This window comes from Gymnoscopelus microlampas, assembly GCF_963454915.1.
Source record: "Gymnoscopelus microlampas genome assembly, chromosome: 7".
Lineage (NCBI taxonomy): Eukaryota > Metazoa > Chordata > Actinopteri > Myctophiformes > Myctophidae > Gymnoscopelus > Gymnoscopelus microlampas.
Genome location: NC_139944.1, coordinates 35,164,103 through 35,183,448, shown reverse-complemented (window position 1 = coordinate 35,183,448; position 19,346 = coordinate 35,164,103). Strand labels below are relative to the sequence as shown.

Sequence of the window (19,346 nt, the reverse complement as noted above, 5' to 3'; positions counted from 1 at the left end):
CTTCCGGAAAGGGGAAGGGACAGCCGGTCGCGTGACATACCCTCTAGCCCAATGAAATGGGCCCCGGGAGCGTATTGTGTAGCTCTGTTGCATCGCCAGATGGCGCTGTTTCCCATAGTGAGTGCCTCACTCCTAAACTAAAAGAACCGGGGTTACCTACGTAACCTCTAGTTTTGTTTAATGACTATAGAGATACTGTGTATCGATTTGCGTGATGTTATGATAAAATCTGTAGGAGTTCTGTCAAAAAATGTGTTTTGCAAAAAGCGGCCTCCTGGTGGCGCTATAACAGGCCCATGTGAAAACTTTGAGGCAGAGTTTCTGAATCGGCATCCAGGGAGTGTGTGTGCATAGTTTCGCTGCGATAAAGCCAACAGTGCCGAAGATTAGTTGTTCACAGACGGACGGATCGATGGACGGAGTGCAAAACATACTCTCTCACATTGACCATCACAATGGCACCAGAATGAAAATAGCTGACCAAAGCTAAATGTTGATCAAACTTGATCATCACCGGTTGCAACAACACTAAATCGGGAACGATGCAAGTCGGGAACGATGCAAATTGGGAATGCATGCTACACTCGGTTATACAATACCCCTTGTACCAAGGGCTGGATTAACACCCCTGGGCACCGAAGCTCCAGAGCCCGGAGCTCGGAGCACGCACATGCACGTACCATCCAAGCCATAATTAAACCCAATCTTAATCATTTTGAGCTTGCAAACTGTGTATCAAATCCAGTCCATTTTACACCTTTTGCTCAAAGGCTGCAGTCCATGCCTATACAACACAGTGTATACAGTCCTGTACAGTTCCATAGACCAACAACAGCTATTTCTTCACTCACAATATAAACAATGGCTTAAATCATCCCAAGAAATGATATGACTGCAAACAACAATGCAAATATAATAATGCAACACAGTAAATGGGCTTACAACTAAAGTTACAGACCAGTATCCACTGGCTGGCGTTCATTAGAAATGTAGTTTTAATAATTTGACTGACCTTCATGAAATTGCAACTCCATCCTATACTGGAGAGTGATTTTTGTGTCAGTGCAATGTCACTGATCCCACTTTATTCCATCGGTGGTGGAAGCGACGCACAAAAAATGTTTTGGTGTATTTTTATAACAAAAGTCCATCAAATTACTTCCTGTAAACACAAAAATACTGTGTGATGACAAAGATCAAGGGTTCCCAAACGTTTCAGGCCACGACCCGCCAAAATAATCATATTTGAACTGCTGTCAATATTGTGAAAATAGCTGATCTACAAGCCTGTAGATTGGGCTATTCTCACAATGTTGGCCTCTTTCTTGGGTAATATTTGACACATTTTCCAATTTGGTATTAAAAAGGTCTTAATTTCTAAATGTAACTTTAGAAATGTGCATATAGCCTACCCTGTATACACTTATACTTTACATTGGTTTATTTACTGTTGGGTGAGAAAACAAAGTTGTTTAAGCTAATCATCTGGGGACCCCCCTAAGATCCTTTGGGGACCCCGACCCCCAGTTTGGCATCCACTGACATATAAGACCTTTATGAATATAAATAAATCTTGATTCCATTCACCCTTTTCATTCCCGCTGCACGTTCCTCCATGGTCACCTGATTTTAATTAGGGAGACACAATTGGTCTGTTACGTTCTTTATCCAACTCAAAATGACGTTCAGACGGTGCATTTCTTGTTTTAAACTTAAACAGTACATTAAAATATGTATCTGAAAACATTGGAGGTGAGAAACAAGCAATGCAGTATATAAAAGTACCGCAGAATTATTTGCTCCCCTCTCTGTCCCTCTCCGTCCCTCAGCTGCGCTCTGATCAGTGCAGTGTGTGAGTCCAGCGATCCCATAGCTTGGAGGGAACGGGACCATCGGCTGACACTGTGATTGGTTACATCAAAACGCACCCTTGTTTCTTAACTAAACTTAGCAAAAACGTTAGCAATAAAGCCATTTCATGATGACTTTATTTCCGATTGGATAATCATATCATGATCAAGAGAATGGGTGATATTTTCTCTGAGCTTTTTTTCTGGGCACGTGCCCAACGTGACCATATGGTAGATCCGGCCCTGCTTGTACCCGTGATCAGAGTACCCGTTGTACCCGTCTGTCGGAGGCCCTTTTTTGCCTATATATGGGTTATGTTTATGGGCATAGCGGTCGGATCTGTGGCTCTGGACAAGCACCTAACTCACCGACTCGACGTGCGCACCGAGTTTGAAGTCGGTTGGTCATACGGTTCTCGAGATATGTGAACTACAGAAGGACATACATACCTACGTACAGAGATTTCGTGAATTTATTGTGATATATATATATATATATATATATATATATATATATATAGCGTGTGTGTACTGTGTGTACACACACATTTAATAGCTTGCATTTTTATAGCGCCTTTCATTACATCAAAACAATGAACAAACAACCAAACAAAACAACAAACTACTATTTGCCATAAGCCTGAGAGAATGGGTGTCTTTTCTAGGCAGCCTTAAAAGAGTCCAGTGTTGAAGCATGGCGAATATCCATTGGGAGAGAGTTCCACAGGGTGGGGGCTGCCACACTGAAGGCTCTGTCCCCCAAGGTTCGCCTGTTTGTTTTGGGGACAGAGAGGAGCTCCATGACAGAGTATGTTATGAGAGGTACTGTGGAACCAGGGCGTTGAGATATTTGTAGGTGAGAAGGAGAAGTTTGTAATAGATGCAGAACTTAACAGGAAGCCAGTGTAGTTGTTCACGGGTGGGGGTGATATGCTGCCATACCAAGGCTTGGGGGTGAGAACTCTGGCAGCTGAATTTTGGACATACTGGAGCCTATCCAGGGTGTATCGGGTGCTTTAGATTAACTCATGAGGACATGAGGGCATGCTGTCGTCCCCTGGTGGCCACTGGGGCCATATGCAACCATGTAGCATAGTAGTCTGTATAGCAAGAAACTGCCCTGGAGCTGGGTGATGATCACTTCCAAGGCACAGTATTCAAGGCACAGTATTCAATTCAATTCAAATATGCTTTATTGGCATGACAAGCATTCTCATATTGCCAAAAAGGTATGCTCAGTATCTATGAATGAAACTTTTTTTGTTTCAATGTTATGTTTTCATTCTAGAATTCAAGAGTGTTGCTCCGTGTTTTACGTATGCGCGAACACACACACACACACACACACACACACACACACACACACACACACACACACACACACACACACACACACACACACACACACACACACACACACACACACACACGAAAATAAGAATGTTTTCTGTTCAGCTATGCCATCACATTTTTCACATTGGTGTATTCATATTAGATATTTAAAGCTGCAATCCGAAAGTTATTTTAATGAATAAAATGTTATTTAACCAATCTATTTGGTAGAGTACAGTATGTTAATACAATAGTATAGCTGCAAGCAGCGATAATACGGGGCCAGTGAATAGAGAGAGAGAGAGACATGGAAACGGAATAGATTGAAGAGAGAGAGAGTGACATGGAAACAATAGATTGATGAGAGAGAGAGATGGAAACATAATGGTTTGATTGGACATCTCAACCTACTGCCATTAACAGGATTCGAACTCTCAACCTTCAGACTAATAGGCTGCAACACTACCTATAGTGCTATAGCTTTGTCCAGGCTGATATTGTCTGTTGAAGATCATAAACTCTTGCCTTCTTTCATGAACCAAGCCCCTGTTTCACTAACACCAAGATCACTCGTTCACAAACCATTTACCAATGAAGAAATTGTACATCTCCTCAGAACCAAAACTAGTGAAAGTAGCCGATCTACAAGCTCACAAACCATGAAAAGTTGTGAGATTGTAGATCAGCTATTTTCAGAATGAAGTATGTCATACGTTGAAAAAACGTACTCTCAAATAAGCATTTCAGGTTATCTTTACCATTTGCACATGTATTCATTGATACAGTCATGTTGTTTGCAATTCAACTTAAATTAAGTCTGCATCAAGTGAGGCTTGAACTGGCGACCTTGAGATTGTGAGGCATTCATTTAAGGGAGACGCCATTGGCCCAACAGACAAGTAACTGTGAAAAAGGAGATCACACAGATGATACAGTTTCACGCAAATAGCTGAAAATCCTGGGTTTAAGTGTTTTTCAAACTGCTCAAAATTGCGGAAAATCTAAGGGCGGAGCTTAATGGTCAAACTGATACGTGTGTTCCTCATGAGTCAAGGCACATGTGTAAGCAAGTTTCACGACTTTCGGCCAAACGAGGCATGACTTATGCCTGTTTAAAGTCTGCCTTTTCAAAAAATTGCTATAGCGCCCCCTTTTGGCCAATTGGAGTAAGATTGGTTTCAGTGATATTTGGAATGACCCTGTACATTTCTGCAAAGTTTCAAAGAAATGTGAGTCTGCATGTATGTTTTAGGCACAGATGAATAATTTTCATAAAACTGTAATAGTTAAAATCTATCTCCTCCTGGGATTTTTGAGCAATCTGCACGAAACGTTTAACACTTGAACTTTGGACCTCTGCCTACAAAAATTTCCAACGGATTTTCCATAAGTGAAAAAATGCAGAAGTTAGGAGCCAATGACTGTTTTTCATATAATTCAAAATGGTGGGCGATCTAAAGGTCAGAGGTCAAAAGTCAGACCACGAAAGTTGTCGGGCATGAAGAGACGCATGTGTGTATCGAAGTTTCATGGTTGTAGGTCAAACAGGGCATGAGTTGTACCTGTTCAAAGTTGGCACTTTCAATTGAGTGCTATAGCGCCACCCTTTGACGAATGAGTGTGAGAATTATTTCTTGTTAGTTTTTCATGAGCATCTACCATATGGCCGAGTTTCGTAAAAAGCGTATGCACGGTTAAGCCAGAACTGGCAAAAACAAGTATTTTTCAAACTGCTCAAAATTGCGGAAAATCTAAGGGCGGAGCTTAATGGTCAAATCGATACGTGTGTTCCTCATGAGTCAAGGCACATGTGTAAGCAAGTTTCACGACTTTCGGCCAAACGAGGCATGACTTATGCCTGTTTAAAGTCTGCCTTTTCAAAAAATTGCTATAGCGCCCCCTTTTGGCCAATTGGAGTAAGATTGGTTTCAGTGATATTTGGAATGACCCTGTACATTTCTGCAAAGTTTCAAAGAAATGTGAGTCTGCATGTATGTTTTAGGCACAGATGAATAATTTTCATAAAACTGTAATAGTTAAAATCTATCTCCTCCTGGGATTTTTGAGCAATCTGCACGAAACGTTTAGCACTTGAACTTTGGACCACTGCCTACAAAAATTTCCAACGGATTTTCCATAAGTGAAAAAATGCAGAAGTTAGGAGCCAATGACTGTTTTTCATATAATTCAAAATGGTGGGAGATCTAAAGGTCAGAGGTCAAAAGTCAGAGTGTGAAAGTTGTTCAGCATGAGGAGACGCATATGTGTATCCAAGTTTCATGGCTGTAGGTCTAACAGGGCATGAGTTGTACCTGTTCAAAGGTGGCATTTTCAATTGAGTGCTATAGCGCCACCTTTGGACGAAAGATTGTGAGAATTATTTTTTTATCGTTTTTCATGACCATCTATATGGCCGAGTTTCGTAAAAAGCGACAGCACGGTTCAGCCAGAACTGCGAAAAGTGGCAGAAGTGACAGAATACTGCCAATAACAATACGGTTCCAGAGCCGAGCTCTGGAACCGTCGGCGACCCCTTAGCTCTGACACTATGGGGGCTGGGGGCTCACGCATGCTCCACATGCATGCACCGTCAGCGGCGGTCTTTAACACCTTAAAGTTTAAACAATAGCATCTCAAGGTTCGCGCCGTCAGTGGCGAGTCGTTCTCAATAGCCTCTACCTGGCTGTTTTGCATAACATTAGGCTACTCGAGAAAGGCCATGGACTTCAATTGAATGTGTGACAACAGTCTCTGCACTGCAGAGTGTGAAGGGGATCGCTTAGCAGAGGACCCAGTTCTCTGAGACAAGACAAGTTGTCTGATTATTTTAACTACTTATGTGTGGGTGAGTCTATGTAAAGGGCTTTTATATAAAACTAAAAGGAAAATAATATAATTAATTAATTGAAACAAAAATAAAAACAACAAATAAACAATGCAACAAAATAACAATAAATTAATTACATTAATAATCACATGTTGAATACAGTATTTCAACTAGCACTGAGCTGACTGGCTATGTGCACATGCCCGCACGCACGTGCGCGCGCAGTGACGTCATAAAATAGAGCCCCCATAGCTCAAAAATCCACAGCTCACCACTGCCCTACTCTAATAAAGAAATGTAAGCCCAGTCCACACCAATGGTTCACAACGCAACTAGCTGCAACTACTTGCAACCATTATTTCCAAATGGAACCGGTCTGCAACTGGTCAGTCCAGACCGCTGCAATTTCGTGCAAATGGTTGCAAGTTGCAACTATAGTTGGGTAGGTGTGGACTGGGCTTAGACCCCGGTGTTGGGTAGGACAACTACTGGTTGACATCATGACATGTAGTACTGACTGAAGCTCATATATGCGCAATATGTGGCCAACAATATCCCCTGGCCAATATACCCTGGCCAAGTGGGCAATGCCTCTTGGCTAAGTGGTACAGTAGATGTTTGGTTTCACATATGGGAGACCTAGGTTCAAATCCTGGTTATGACAAAACACATTGGTTGCATCTTTATTTTATTTTTTTACACAATGTGTTTATTGCTTTTAAACAAAATTATTAGACATTACAAGACAAACGTTACACAATATTTAGACATTTTACACAGAAGCAGAAACAAAACGACAAAAAAGACCGGACCTCAATAAAAATAAAATAAAACAGAACAACACATTGGCAAATGCATGGATTGCATCTTTAAATTATCCCAAATTGCATGCCCAGCCCTCCCTACTGTATACCTACAATTTTTATGTAAATCTTAAAACTGTAATTATCAATTACTTGAGCTACTGATGTTGGGACATTGTTACTGGGCTAATGCTATTTATTCCTAGTTTATCTGAGCACAAATAGGCGTGATGATTGTGGTTATACTTCTGTTGTATTCATCAACTTTATGGTCATACACAGAGTACAATTGGTCAAGATAATGTCCAATTTAACAGTATATTTTTGGTATACCGAATTTATTTACATTGATGCGATTTGGAGATTAATAAAACACACAGTGACATACAAGCAAAATAAGCATAATATATTAAGAACATTCTGTTCCAATTTTCAGTTAACTTCCAAATCCATTCAGAATAACTAATCACTGCCCAAACAAAAGTTCAATAAATACCTCAATGACTAATTTAATAACTTGTGCATGTCTGGGAAAGTTATTATTACTGAGCTTGAATCCCAAATGGCCCTTACTTTCCAGAAATCCAATAGAAATATCCTATGCAATATGGAGTTCATTATTAGGTACATTGTAATATGCCAGAGCCAGTCGTGTGTGTGTGTGTGTGTGTGTGTGTGTGTGTGTGTGTGTGTGTGTGTGTGTGTGTGTGTGTGTGTGTGTGTGTGTGTGTGTGTGTGTGTGTGTGTGTGTGTGTGCGTGTGCGTGTGTGTGTGCTAAATACATCTGTATATTCTCATAAATGTTCATAAAACATGTACTATTATGACAAAATAAGCAGAAACAACACTACATCTTTCAACTAGGCAAATCATATACATTTCATTTATTCCATTCCAATTTATGTCCTTTAGGGGTACCACGGCAACACCTTAGTCTGAAAGAGAAAGACAAATGGAGAGATATTTTAGGAAGTAGCCAAAGCAGTAATGTCAAATTAAGCACAGGATACTTTTAAATATACTATTATAGTATCATTTTTTTCTTTTTGATATCAATGCATTGCTACTGTAAATTAAAATTTATACAAAAAAAAAAAAAAAAAAAATCACAAATGTGAAAATAGCAGATCTACAAGATCACAACACATCACACTGCAATGCGTTGCGTTGTAGATCAACTATTCACTATATTTGAAATGGGTATTTCTACGTGGTTAATTCATAATGTACTTTTACCCTTCCTAGAAATGTAGCAGAGTCAAAAGTACGCTTTTTGTCTTGTAATGTAGTGGAGTGAACTATCCAAAAAATACAAATACTCAAGTAAAGTACAGATACTCCAACAATTTACTTAAAGTATATTTATAAATATCACTTACTTAAGGTAAGTGTTATTTTTTTAAATTCAAATAAGTGTTAAATAGCTCTATATTCTTATAGTAATCATTGCTCCAGTATAGAGTGTTTGTTCAGTAACAGGGGTCTCCCTGTCTCTCCAGCTCTTTAGTAAACAGGAATTGCATTTTCTGGTCGGGATACCAATTTTATCCAATCAGGAGAGGGAACTCATACAGGATACAGGATAAATACGTGAAATTGGAAGTATTAACACAAAGAAATTAGTAGACACAATTGGAACTGGAACACTATAAATTTTAAGCTGATAAATGGGTCCTGATTAGCTGAAATTGGCACGTGAACTGCTTTAACCTGTTAACAAAAAAACTTCAGTTTTTACCAGAAATCTTCACTTACCCTACCTTTTAAGTACAATATTCAAGTAAATGTACTTGTCCACGACTGCACACAACACAATTTACCATTTATCATAAAACACTAATGTTTACCTTTCACAGTGAGTTTAGTTGTGCACTCCACTCTACCCAGAGCGCTTTCTGCAGTGACAGAGTATTCCCCGTTGTCTTTGGACCCAACTCTCAGTATCACCATGGAGCATACTCCACAGGTGTTTGTGATGTAGTAGTTGGTGTTGGTATTGAGACTGATGTTATTTCGGTACCAAGTGACATAGGGCCTGGGGTTTCCTGTCACGGCACAACTCATGTAGCACTCATAGGTCTCGGGACTGCTGTGCATTTTCAGTGGGACAGAGAATGATGGAGGTGCCTCAAAGCTGCAGTCCTTGGTGGAGGGTACGGTTAGGGAGAATTTCTCTGTGGGGATTGAAATAAAGGAGATAAAGTTAAAGAACATTTGATGGATAGATCATGATTCACATCTATTTTAGTTTTTGTACATCTATCAGCAAAACACAAAATACACTACGCACATGTGCACGCACGCACAAATAAAACACTATTTGAACATGCCTTTCTTCTGTTCCACTTCCCAGACAGCTGACTCTGATGGATTGGAAACCCCCATGTCATTTTTGGCATACACACGGAAGTAATACTCTCTTCCCGGCATGATATTGACGGCAGTGAACTTGTTGTTGAAGAGGCGCTCTGCCATAGTTGTCCAAGTGCGTTTGACGGAGTCACGCCTGGTGACGATGTAGTTCAGCCTGTCATCCCGCTTCTCGTCTGGAGAGGGGGTCCAAGAGACCGTCACTGTTCCTGAGACGTTCTCCTCCAGCTCCACTGGGCCCGGAGGCTTGGGATCATCTATGGACAGGTCAGAATTCTTGGTCAGAATTTATTGAGAGGATAGCCCCTTGAGATGCAGCATCTAATTTTAGAGGAGGTCCTATGCACATACGTAAAACATTACATACAATACAAATACACAATACACCCATGTACAGATACAATCAGCTTGCTCACCCTCTCCCACCCACATCCCCATCCCCAGGTAAGAGACTTCCATTCTTAGGCATATTTAATTTCAGCATTTCAATTATGGAGGTTCATACTGAGAACAGGAGAATCCACATGCTGACTCTTGCACCGTACAACATTTACTTTGATAAAGTTTTACTCCTGCATTGTACTATGAAAATCTTCATATTTTACACTGATCACCCTCCCCACCCCCCCGAAAAATAATATTTTTGTCAATAAATGGCAAGTATTTGCAGAATACCCCTCCCCCCACCCTGCTGGCAGAAGCAAAAATCGCCTATGGCTGTTATTATTGTGGCTGGTTCTAAATGAGACGTACAGAGAGTGGAAGAGATAGATTTGCGTTGTGTCTGTGCTGCTGGTTTGCTGGGTTTTCAACCCAGTGGTTAAGATCCGGTGAGTCGGACTGCTTTACCTGTGACTCTTATCTCAGTGCTGAAGGTCTCCTGGCCAACAATGTTTTTAACGATGATTGTGTAGATCCCCGTGTCTGAGCGCTCCGCTGCTGGGATGAGGAGCTGTGATGCTACATCTGAATTGCTGACTGTCACGTGCTTTGACACAGGCATGCCCTCCTTTAGCCATGTAATTCTTGGTATTGGAGAGGCCTGCCATCAAAGATCATATATAGGAGTCAGATGTGGGTTTACTTTTTGTCCATAACTAGCATGTGTGCCACTAATGACCTCATGAATAAGTATACGTACGTAGCCTATATAAAGTATTATTTGCATCATTAGATACAGTGTAGTACAGTAGATTCACAAATTTGCATTAGATGCACATATCTGCACACATTGCCTATGCTGGGATTCAGAGAGGTGTAAATTTTGGCTTTTTAGATTGGACATGAATACTGTAACATGAATAGGCATTACATACATATATTAGATATATAACTTTATGAAGGATTGTTACGCTCAACCTCAAAGTTGATGTTGACTCGTACTGAGTTCCCAGCTCTCACAACCATGAAGCTCTTCATTTTCGGGTCATTGAATCTGGGTCTCACTGTAACAAGTTGGAGAATAGTTTAGCAAACAATAACGATGAAAATTACATCATGGTAAAAACATACAGTACATTTACTGTTTTTGTCTTGACTCACCTGGAGGAGGCATTGCAATAATATAGTTGTCCAGTTCTTGCGGTTCACTATTTCCACCCTCATTGGTGGCAATCACGCGTACCCAGTACATGGCCATAGATTTCAGGCCCATAATAGTATAAGAGGTCACGATGATGGGAGAAGTGTTGCAACTGCCCCACTCGGGGTCCTCTGCTGGTCTTAGCTCCACAAAGTAGCCCTTGGCTTCATCCTGGACCCCTTCTTCTTCAGTGGGTTTAGTCCATCCCAGTGACAAGGTTGTGTAGGTGGAGTCTGTCACCTTCAGGTCGATAACTTTACCAGGAGGCTCTAGGGGGGTAAACAAAGTGTCAAAATATAACGCTAATTCTGCATTGACCTTAATATCCAGTAAGAGGAAATCTTCAATGTACAGCAGGGCTGGGCAATATACTGTACTGTATCAATATTTTATCGATATCATGACATGAGACTTGATATTGTCTGGGATTTTGGATACTGTAATGTTGTGTTTTTCAATTGGCATAAGTGTCCGGCATCCTGGTTTTAATCACTTTAGTCCTATTTTGCACAAATCTTTTAGAAAATCTCTGGAGATAGAAGAAGAAAATAGCCGATCTACAAGCTCACAACGCGTATCATCACAATACAATATTATCATCACAATATAGCTATCGAGGTATTTGGACAAAAATATTAGATTTTGTCTATTTTGCCAAGCCGTAATGTACAGTAATGGTGTTTGACTTAGAACTTACTTTTTGGATCTCTTGCAAATACAAATTCTGAGGGTGTGCTGAACTCTCCAGCACCAGAGATGTTGATAGCTGCAACGCGGAACTCGTACTCTAGCCCTTCAACGACATCCTTCACACCACATTTCCTCTCTGTTGGCATTACAAAAGGATATTGTTATGACAACCGCTGTGTGGTTGTTGTGAGTGTGTGCGTGTGAAGATATATTTAGATATTTAGTTTGCTGCAAATGAATAGTCACACCTTTAATGGGCTCATTGGGTGGGTGTACAAGGCCCCACACATTGCTGCCATTCTTGCGTTTCTCTAAGTTGTATCCCAGGATGTTGGTTCCGCCAGTGTTGGAGGGAGCAGACCAAGCAAGGTTGATGCAGTCTTTGAATGCATCAACAACTTTTGGTGGTGACGGAGCTCCAGGGTATGCTAAAAGATGGAGAAAAAAAAATGACAAAATCTTTTTTAATGCCCATGCTTTGCAGTTCTGCACCAGAATCATTGCTTAGTTGATTCTGTATAAACCATTAGAAACTATTTTCATATATTTTGAGACAACCATAATTATGAAATATCATTTTCGAAAATGGGTTATAATGAAATCTTCCTCAAGTGCTTGAGAAGGGGCTCACCTTTTGTGCCAGCTTGTAGGTCATCGGTCTCCATCATTTCACTGATGCCTTGCTCAGTTTCAGCTCTGATATGGTAGCAGTACTTTCTGCCATGATCCACATCAGTGTCCTTGTAATGAGCCTCTGGACCGATCTTTCCCAGCTTCTTCTTGCTGTTTCGGCCAATCTGCTGGCGCTCCAGAACGTAGTCGGTGATCACTAAACCGCCATCATCTCTGGGAGGCCTCCATTTGAACTCGACACAGTTTGAAGAGGCTTCAATGATCTCTACAGGGCCTTGTGGTTGTGTTGGTTTGTCTGTTATCAAACAGAAAGCAACCAGCATGCTAGTATACGACGTAGATACAAGAGCACACATTATTTATCTCTGAAAGTGTCAAAATGTACCCGTAATGTCAGTTTCTACATTTTCGGAGTAAAGTTAACAGTCAGGAATATATTGCAGCTTTGGTGTAAAACACATAGCCCAGGCCATGTTTTGCACAAGTAATTTCACTTACCCAATACAATTAGCTGAGTGATGGCCTCGATAGTCCCACATTCATTTTTAATCTTTATTTTGATTTCTCCTGAGGCTTTGCGTGGACACTTGGTGAGCAGAAGTCGGCTGTGTGTAGATGACTTCTCAATCTTAATATGGGTGTCTTCCAGCTGCTCCTCGCCCTCATTATACCACTGGATCTTCAGTGGCTCCCGGCCCACAAAGTCCAGTTTGAAGGTGGCACTTTGGTTAAGTTTGATTATGACAGGCTTTGAAAATTCTGCCAGGTCATCAGGGGTGATTCTGGGTGGATCTGGAAGAGAAACACATCATTTCAGCTAAATCAGTCGTTCCCAACCTTTTCTGGATCAGGGCCCACTTGAAAATCTTGAAAGTGCTTCAAAAGTGGCCCACCCATCTGACCACTTAACACGGCAGCTGATAGGTTACCGTGTTAAGTGGTCAGATGGGTGGTCCGCATGCATTTTCAGAGCATGTTTATTTTAATGAATGAATTGGGTCGAGGGTTCCGGTTACCATCTAACAATTTGATATAGTCCATGACCCCAGCTCAGCCTTGACTGCAGTACCTTCAACATTCAGCATGGCCTCTGTTTTACGCCCATCAGCTTCAAATCTGTACTTTCCAGAATCTGCTTCTTTGAGGTTTTTGATGACCAGTTTGTGAAATGCCCCATCTTTGATAATACAGATGTCATCTGTTGCCGTTATCTGAGATATGGACACGCACACACACAAAAGCACACACACACACACACACACACACACACACACACACACACACACACACACACACACACACACACACACACACACACACACACACACCCCAAATACACACATTTATTTAAATTTCATAATGGATGTTTGCAGATCATTAACTTCATTCAGGTAACACTTATATCAATTGTGTGGCCCATTTCTTACGTCTTCCCCATCTTTGGACCAGATTCCTTCACAGTCCTCACTGCTCAGCCTGCATTCAAGTTCTGCATCAGTACCAATGACAGCGTTGATATCTGATAGGCCACTGCTGATGTAGACACCTGGGTCTGAAGGTTAAGGAGCATTGTTGTTAGTTAGTGAATAGGAATATCTGACCTGCATTGCCGCACCACAATGCAGCTACAGAATTCTATGTGCTTTCGTCATATCTCACCAATGACTGTATCTGGAACCAGTGGACCTGTTCTCACTCTCTTTTTCCTCTCTTCAGCTGGAACCTCTTCGTCAGATTCCTCAGCATTCTCTTCATCTGCTTCATTCTCCTCTTCAGCTTCACCTTCAGCTTCACCTTCTGGCACCTCAGGTGACACCTCTACCCCTTCTCCCCCTTCTGTCGTAGGTTTCGCTACCTTAGGCTTCGCTTTTGCTTTTTTCGTTTTTTTCTTTGCTGCTGGGGCAGCTTCAGCTGGGGCATCTCCTTTGGCTGCAGCTTTAGCTGCTGCAGCAGCCGCTGCAGCTTCGGCAGCCGCTGCTCTGGCTGCAGCGGCGTCCGCCTCAGCCTTCGCCTTGGCCTCCGCATCGGCGAGGGCCTTGGCCTCAGCGTCAGCCTTGGCCTTTGCAGCCATTGCGTCTCTCTCCACTTGTATCTTAGCATTCTGCTCCTGCGCAATCTTGAGCAGGTCTTCGTTACCGCCACCGGCCCGAGTTGTTTTGCGGGCTTTCTTCTTCCCGCGCTGTTTTGGATCATCATCAGCTATACTCAGAAAGACAGCCAGTAATCCCACAACTTTATTAGCATACTGTGACAAAACATTTTATTACATGGAATTGCTACAGTATATTAATGTAAAAGTGATAACAAATTATGCCTATATACTTTGTCGTATGACGAATAGTGAAACTTGCTCATCTACAGGTACCTTGTGAGCTTATAGATAAGCTATTTTTTTTTACTTTACTTTTGTATTTGGAACAATTTGGAATAAAACATGAATATTGTTTTAATGATTTGCCCATAGTGACATGCCCATTATTGGGCAGGTTGAAAGTCGTTAAAATGAGCAACTTACTGTACAATGTGTATATAGTCGTTGTTGGGTGGAAACCTTGGAAACCGTTAATTTCTTTTAAATTACTATTTAAAAAAGGGAAAAAAATCTGAGCTACAAGCTCACAACGTGTCACGTCACAAGCATGTGGTTCTGCAAATGTCACTACTTTTGTGCAAAACTTGTTTGCTTAAGTAGGGCATCAATTTGTGAAAATATGTAAAAAGTTGAAATATGGAGATACAAGGTTTCTGCCCGACAGCAACAATATATTTACATGCCTGCTTGCTGTCCTAGTATGTAGTTCTGATTTCTTTATCAACATACCTTCTACTATAAGCCAGTTACTGCAAGAATTGAGTCCCGCCACAGCTGTGTAGATTCCTTTGTCCAACTGACTGCAGTCCTTGATTACCAAGCTATGTATCAGCATGTCATCTGTGCAACTGATGTCATATTTCTCCCCTTGCTCCAGTGGAGTGCTCTTTCCTGTCCATTTAATCTTTGACATGGGGTGGGAGAGTACGCATTGGAAGACAGCATCCTCTCTCTCCGACGCCGTCACCTCTTGAATCTTGACCAGGAACTCTATATTGGGAACTGCATGAAGAGAATCACATCTCTGTTAATCACTGCATGTGATAGAGTCTCAAGACCACTTTTGGTAATGGGATTGATTGGGATTAAAAATCTTCTCAGTCTTGGCCTTGACATGGTCTCATTTTAGGTGGTCTTGAATATAGAGCACTAACATTTGACAGTTTAATCCACCAAAGCAACAAAGTAAACCCATTAATTGGTACATTGTCTTACCTTTAAATTCGGTTGAGAAGATCTTAACTCCATCCACCTCAATTTGGTACAATTTGCTAGTATCGATTACTTGCTTCAGGCCATGCTTCACCTCTTCATCCAAATCAAGAGGAACCATCACGCCGTTCTGTTCATAAATTCAAACGTTTTCATATAAATATATGATGCGTGCAAGATGGAATATATGTGTGTGTGTGTGTGTGTGTGTGTGTGTGTGTGAGTGTGTGTGTGTGTGTGTGTGTGTGTGTATATTTTTTTTTTTTTTTTTTTTGTGTACACATCCCACATTCAATACATTTATTGTGTTAGTGTTTAGAATTTTTTTTATTTTCATTTTCCATCCCCACCTTGTACATGAAGACTTTGCAGGTAGGGTCTTTTATGGAGTTTTCAAGTTCAATCTGTGCTGCTTTCAATTCAATGGGCTTTAGGTTGCTTAATCTTTCCACAACCTGAAATTGATCAGACATTTGAACTCAGCATAAATCCTAACATTTCTTAAATAGTTGTTAGAGCATTGTGATGTTACACACTGTTAGGTTGATGCATACCTTGACTTTCTCTTCCTCTTTTTCTTGTTTCTTTTCACTTAGCTTTTTCAGTATCCTACGGAAATCTGTTACCCCATACTCGGAACAGATTCGCTCATAATCTTTTTTGTCTGAACTCAACAGGATTTCCCAAAACGTTTCATCAATTACTTTCTTTTCCCCTTCATCTTTCTGGTCCATGTCAACCCTTAAAAAAAATACAATAATAATACTTCATTCATGAGTAACTTTAACTTTGGTATGTTAATGGAGGGTTTTATTAAAACCATCCATTTTTATTAAATTGATAATATTGTGTATTAAGACATACAAAAAAGTATCTTACTTATTTTTTAAAGCCTTCAGGAAGTCCTCGGGGTTCCCCTTTTTATCTGTTTACATGAAACAGATATTGTTGTCAGAAATGTATTTTCAGTGAGTGATTCAAATAGTTTTGTCAGCGAAATGAAAATGCCATACCTGCTCTTGCTTGCTGCATGGCCTTGCTCTTTTTGAAGCCAACTAAAATGAGACAAAACATGCTCATTATGAAGTATGGCCTAGTAGTGCATGGTAATCAGTGGTTCTAAAACCATTATTATGCAGTGGATTAAAGCAGAATACCTTCAATGACATTGAGAGCGGCAGTGACAACAGCTTTTCCATACTCGTTTCTGGCGAAGCACTTGTAGGTGTCTGTTTGTTCCCCGGATACATCTGGCATCTATGTTAATGAATTGATAATATTATTTTAGAGGGCCAACAAACGATTAATGATCATTCTGCTCTATGTATTGCCGTACCGATTTTTTGAAAATTCAGTTTTTAATTTATGCATATGTAATGGTCTCACCTGGAGCTCGTGTTCACCAGATTTCGTATCACTTGAATGTATGTACCTCTCTGGATCATCAAGAGTTCCGTCATTTCTCACCCAAGTCACAGTTGGTGTTGGATTTCCAGTGACTATTGCTTTGAAAACAGCCAGTTTTCCTAACGAAAATTAAATACAAAAACAACACCTATTAATAACACAATTCAATATTCACGTGTTCTTAATTGTCATGTGTTCACTGCTGAGGTGTCAGAACCTTACCTTCTTGAATAGTCAAGGCGATGGGTTTACGGGTGAAATCTGGGGTGGACATTCCTTCAGGTACTTCTTCCACATATTGGGTAATCATAACACCAGGAATCCTTGACTTTTTTCTGATTTTCACTGTTATGTATGAAAGAAATAATATCATTTCCAGACTTTTCTGACCAGCTGATAACATATAAAAATGTTATTCATACTTGTTTGTAGTTTTGTAATTGCGTTTGATATTCCTTACTTACCCTGCCCTGGAGCAGTGGGCTCCTCATCCTTAGCTTTGCGAAACTTAAACATCTCGGCTTAGCTAACAGCTCCTCTGCTGATTAAAGAACATCATGAGAAACTTTTTCAAAGTCACACATGACACAACACAACACAACACAACACAACACATAAAGGCTCATTTATAGTTAGTTGCTTGACGGTGTCGTGCACCGAAAATAGCAGATCTGCAAGCTCAGAGCTTGATATTTATAGATCATCTATTTTCGACGTGCAACACTGGCATGCAACTAAGTAACTGAGGCTTAACATGACACAACACAACACAACATATGCTGAAATCTTGTACTAATTTTGAAATGTGATTAGTGATCCAGGCAGTAAACAATTTGCACTTGAGACACAAAATCGTAATTGTTCACTTTACCGTAAAAAAGTACGGTAATAACCTTTTCAGAATGACAAAGGGAGAAATTCCTAGACATAAGGATTACGTTGATGGCATAATTCTGTATGTGCAAAATGTACTGTAAAGAACACTTGACCACTATTAGAAACAAGGAACCCCATCTGTGTGAGATCATATGCCATTAATCATCTCCAGATGGCCTGAATCAGCAATGGGTGTCAGTCACATCAGCAAGGGTGTCACTTTTCCACTGCTTTACCCATTAGATATAGGTAAGATGTCTGCCTTCAGAATGTGAGGTTGACACATTTTGAGTAAACTGTGTTCTTGGTGAGATCTTTATTATGAGTATCACTAGCCTTGGACTTTTTTCAAAATAGTGTTTGCGCTTTCTCCCTTTTTGGTCTAGTACATCTACATAATCGTTCAGATTTCAAATATAAAGTGCTTTCCCCATGGCCATGGATGTTACAATTATGTACAGCCCATCAGAAGTACCCGTATATTCTGTATTGTTCAATAAAAAACATTTTAAGCCGATCGCTGGGCATATGACGTCTTGTATCAAGGCTAGTGTATAGCACTAGCTCTATATGTGATAGGCTATTAGTATTAGTGTTGAACATTTTCTTCAGCCTGATTATCTGTTTCTTAAATTTTAAAGTAAAATAAAAAATACTTTATCATTTTGTTGGAATTACTGCTTAAATGTATACCTTATGAAATGCTACCTGCATTGGCTGGCTTCAAAGTCACAATGGATTAGACAAAGGAATGCAGCTCTGCACTAAAAAACAGTGGGAGGCAGGAGCCCATGTTGTTAAGAGTCAATGGTGCCCACAAATGGTGTCAGGTCAGAATACACTCCCTAGTAATTCAAGCTTGACAGTCAATGAAAGAATTCCTGTGATCACAGAATACTTAGCATTCCCTTCAAGTGACCAGCCTAATTTTGCATGCAATAGGTCACATGCCTCATAAAACTATCTATCATGAACCAGGAAATGACGCAAGTAAGTAAGCCTTACCGAGCCATATGGCCCATAGGAGCCTATCTCCTGTTTCTGTAGCATGAGGCAGCTTTATGTACAAGTACACCCCCTGGACATGACGCTAGTATGTGGCAGTGACTTACCCCCAATCCAACCCTTGATGCTGGGTGCCAAGCAGGGAGGCATTGGGTCCTGTTTTTTTTTAGAATCTTTGGTATGACTCAGCCAGGGATCGAACCCCGACCTACCAGTCTCAGGGCGGACACTAACCACAAGGCCACTGAGCTGGTGACGCAAGTAACTGGCTGTAATGGTGCCGTCTGGAACTGAGCTATTTCTAAGCTAATTGCTCTGATTTGTATTTAGCCCTTTACTATGTGAAAGCAGGTGCTTTTTAAACCCACTATTGTTCAGTATAACATGTAAATCTGTTGATATAAACATTTACAATATTAGCTCTAAATATTCTTTTCTACTTGTTGATTTCAGATAGTATTACATAGTGTGACACATTTATTCTGTTCTGGCAGCACTATTTTTAACAAATCAGGTAGCAACTCAACTACTGGGCAATTCAGTTCAATTATGCTTAAGTAGAAGGGGTCATTTTAAATTCTGTATTTGGTGTAGGCCTACTGCCATATTTGTTTCCCACACAGTTGGTGTGTCACTGCTATATTTGTATTGGATGAAACATGCCCAG

The 19,346-nt window shown here is 40.6% G+C and overlaps 1 protein-coding gene across 1 annotated transcript; it reads right to left on the bottom strand.

The window, feature by feature from the left end:
- Positions 1-7,742: 7,742 nt before the first annotated feature.
- On the bottom strand, positions 7,743-17,314 carry LOC311048536 (immunoglobulin-like and fibronectin type III domain-containing protein 1; the record flags this gene model as incomplete). The annotated part of the gene is made up of 23 exons (XM_084061795.1): positions 7,743-7,747; positions 8,660-8,986; positions 9,143-9,439; positions 10,032-10,224; positions 10,542-10,627; positions 10,725-11,033; positions 11,462-11,590; positions 11,703-11,882; positions 12,086-12,382; positions 12,586-12,879; positions 13,157-13,298; positions 13,515-13,639; positions 13,747-14,286; positions 14,909-15,181; positions 15,395-15,521; positions 15,742-15,846; positions 15,946-16,132; positions 16,271-16,316; positions 16,405-16,446; positions 16,549-16,648; positions 16,778-16,917; positions 17,021-17,143; positions 17,263-17,314. The coding sequence occupies 23 exons, from the start codon at positions 17,312-17,314 to the stop codon at positions 7,743-7,745; spliced, it is 4,119 nt and encodes a 1,372-aa protein (XP_083917921.1).
- Between the last annotated feature and the right edge of the window lie 2,032 nt (positions 17,315-19,346).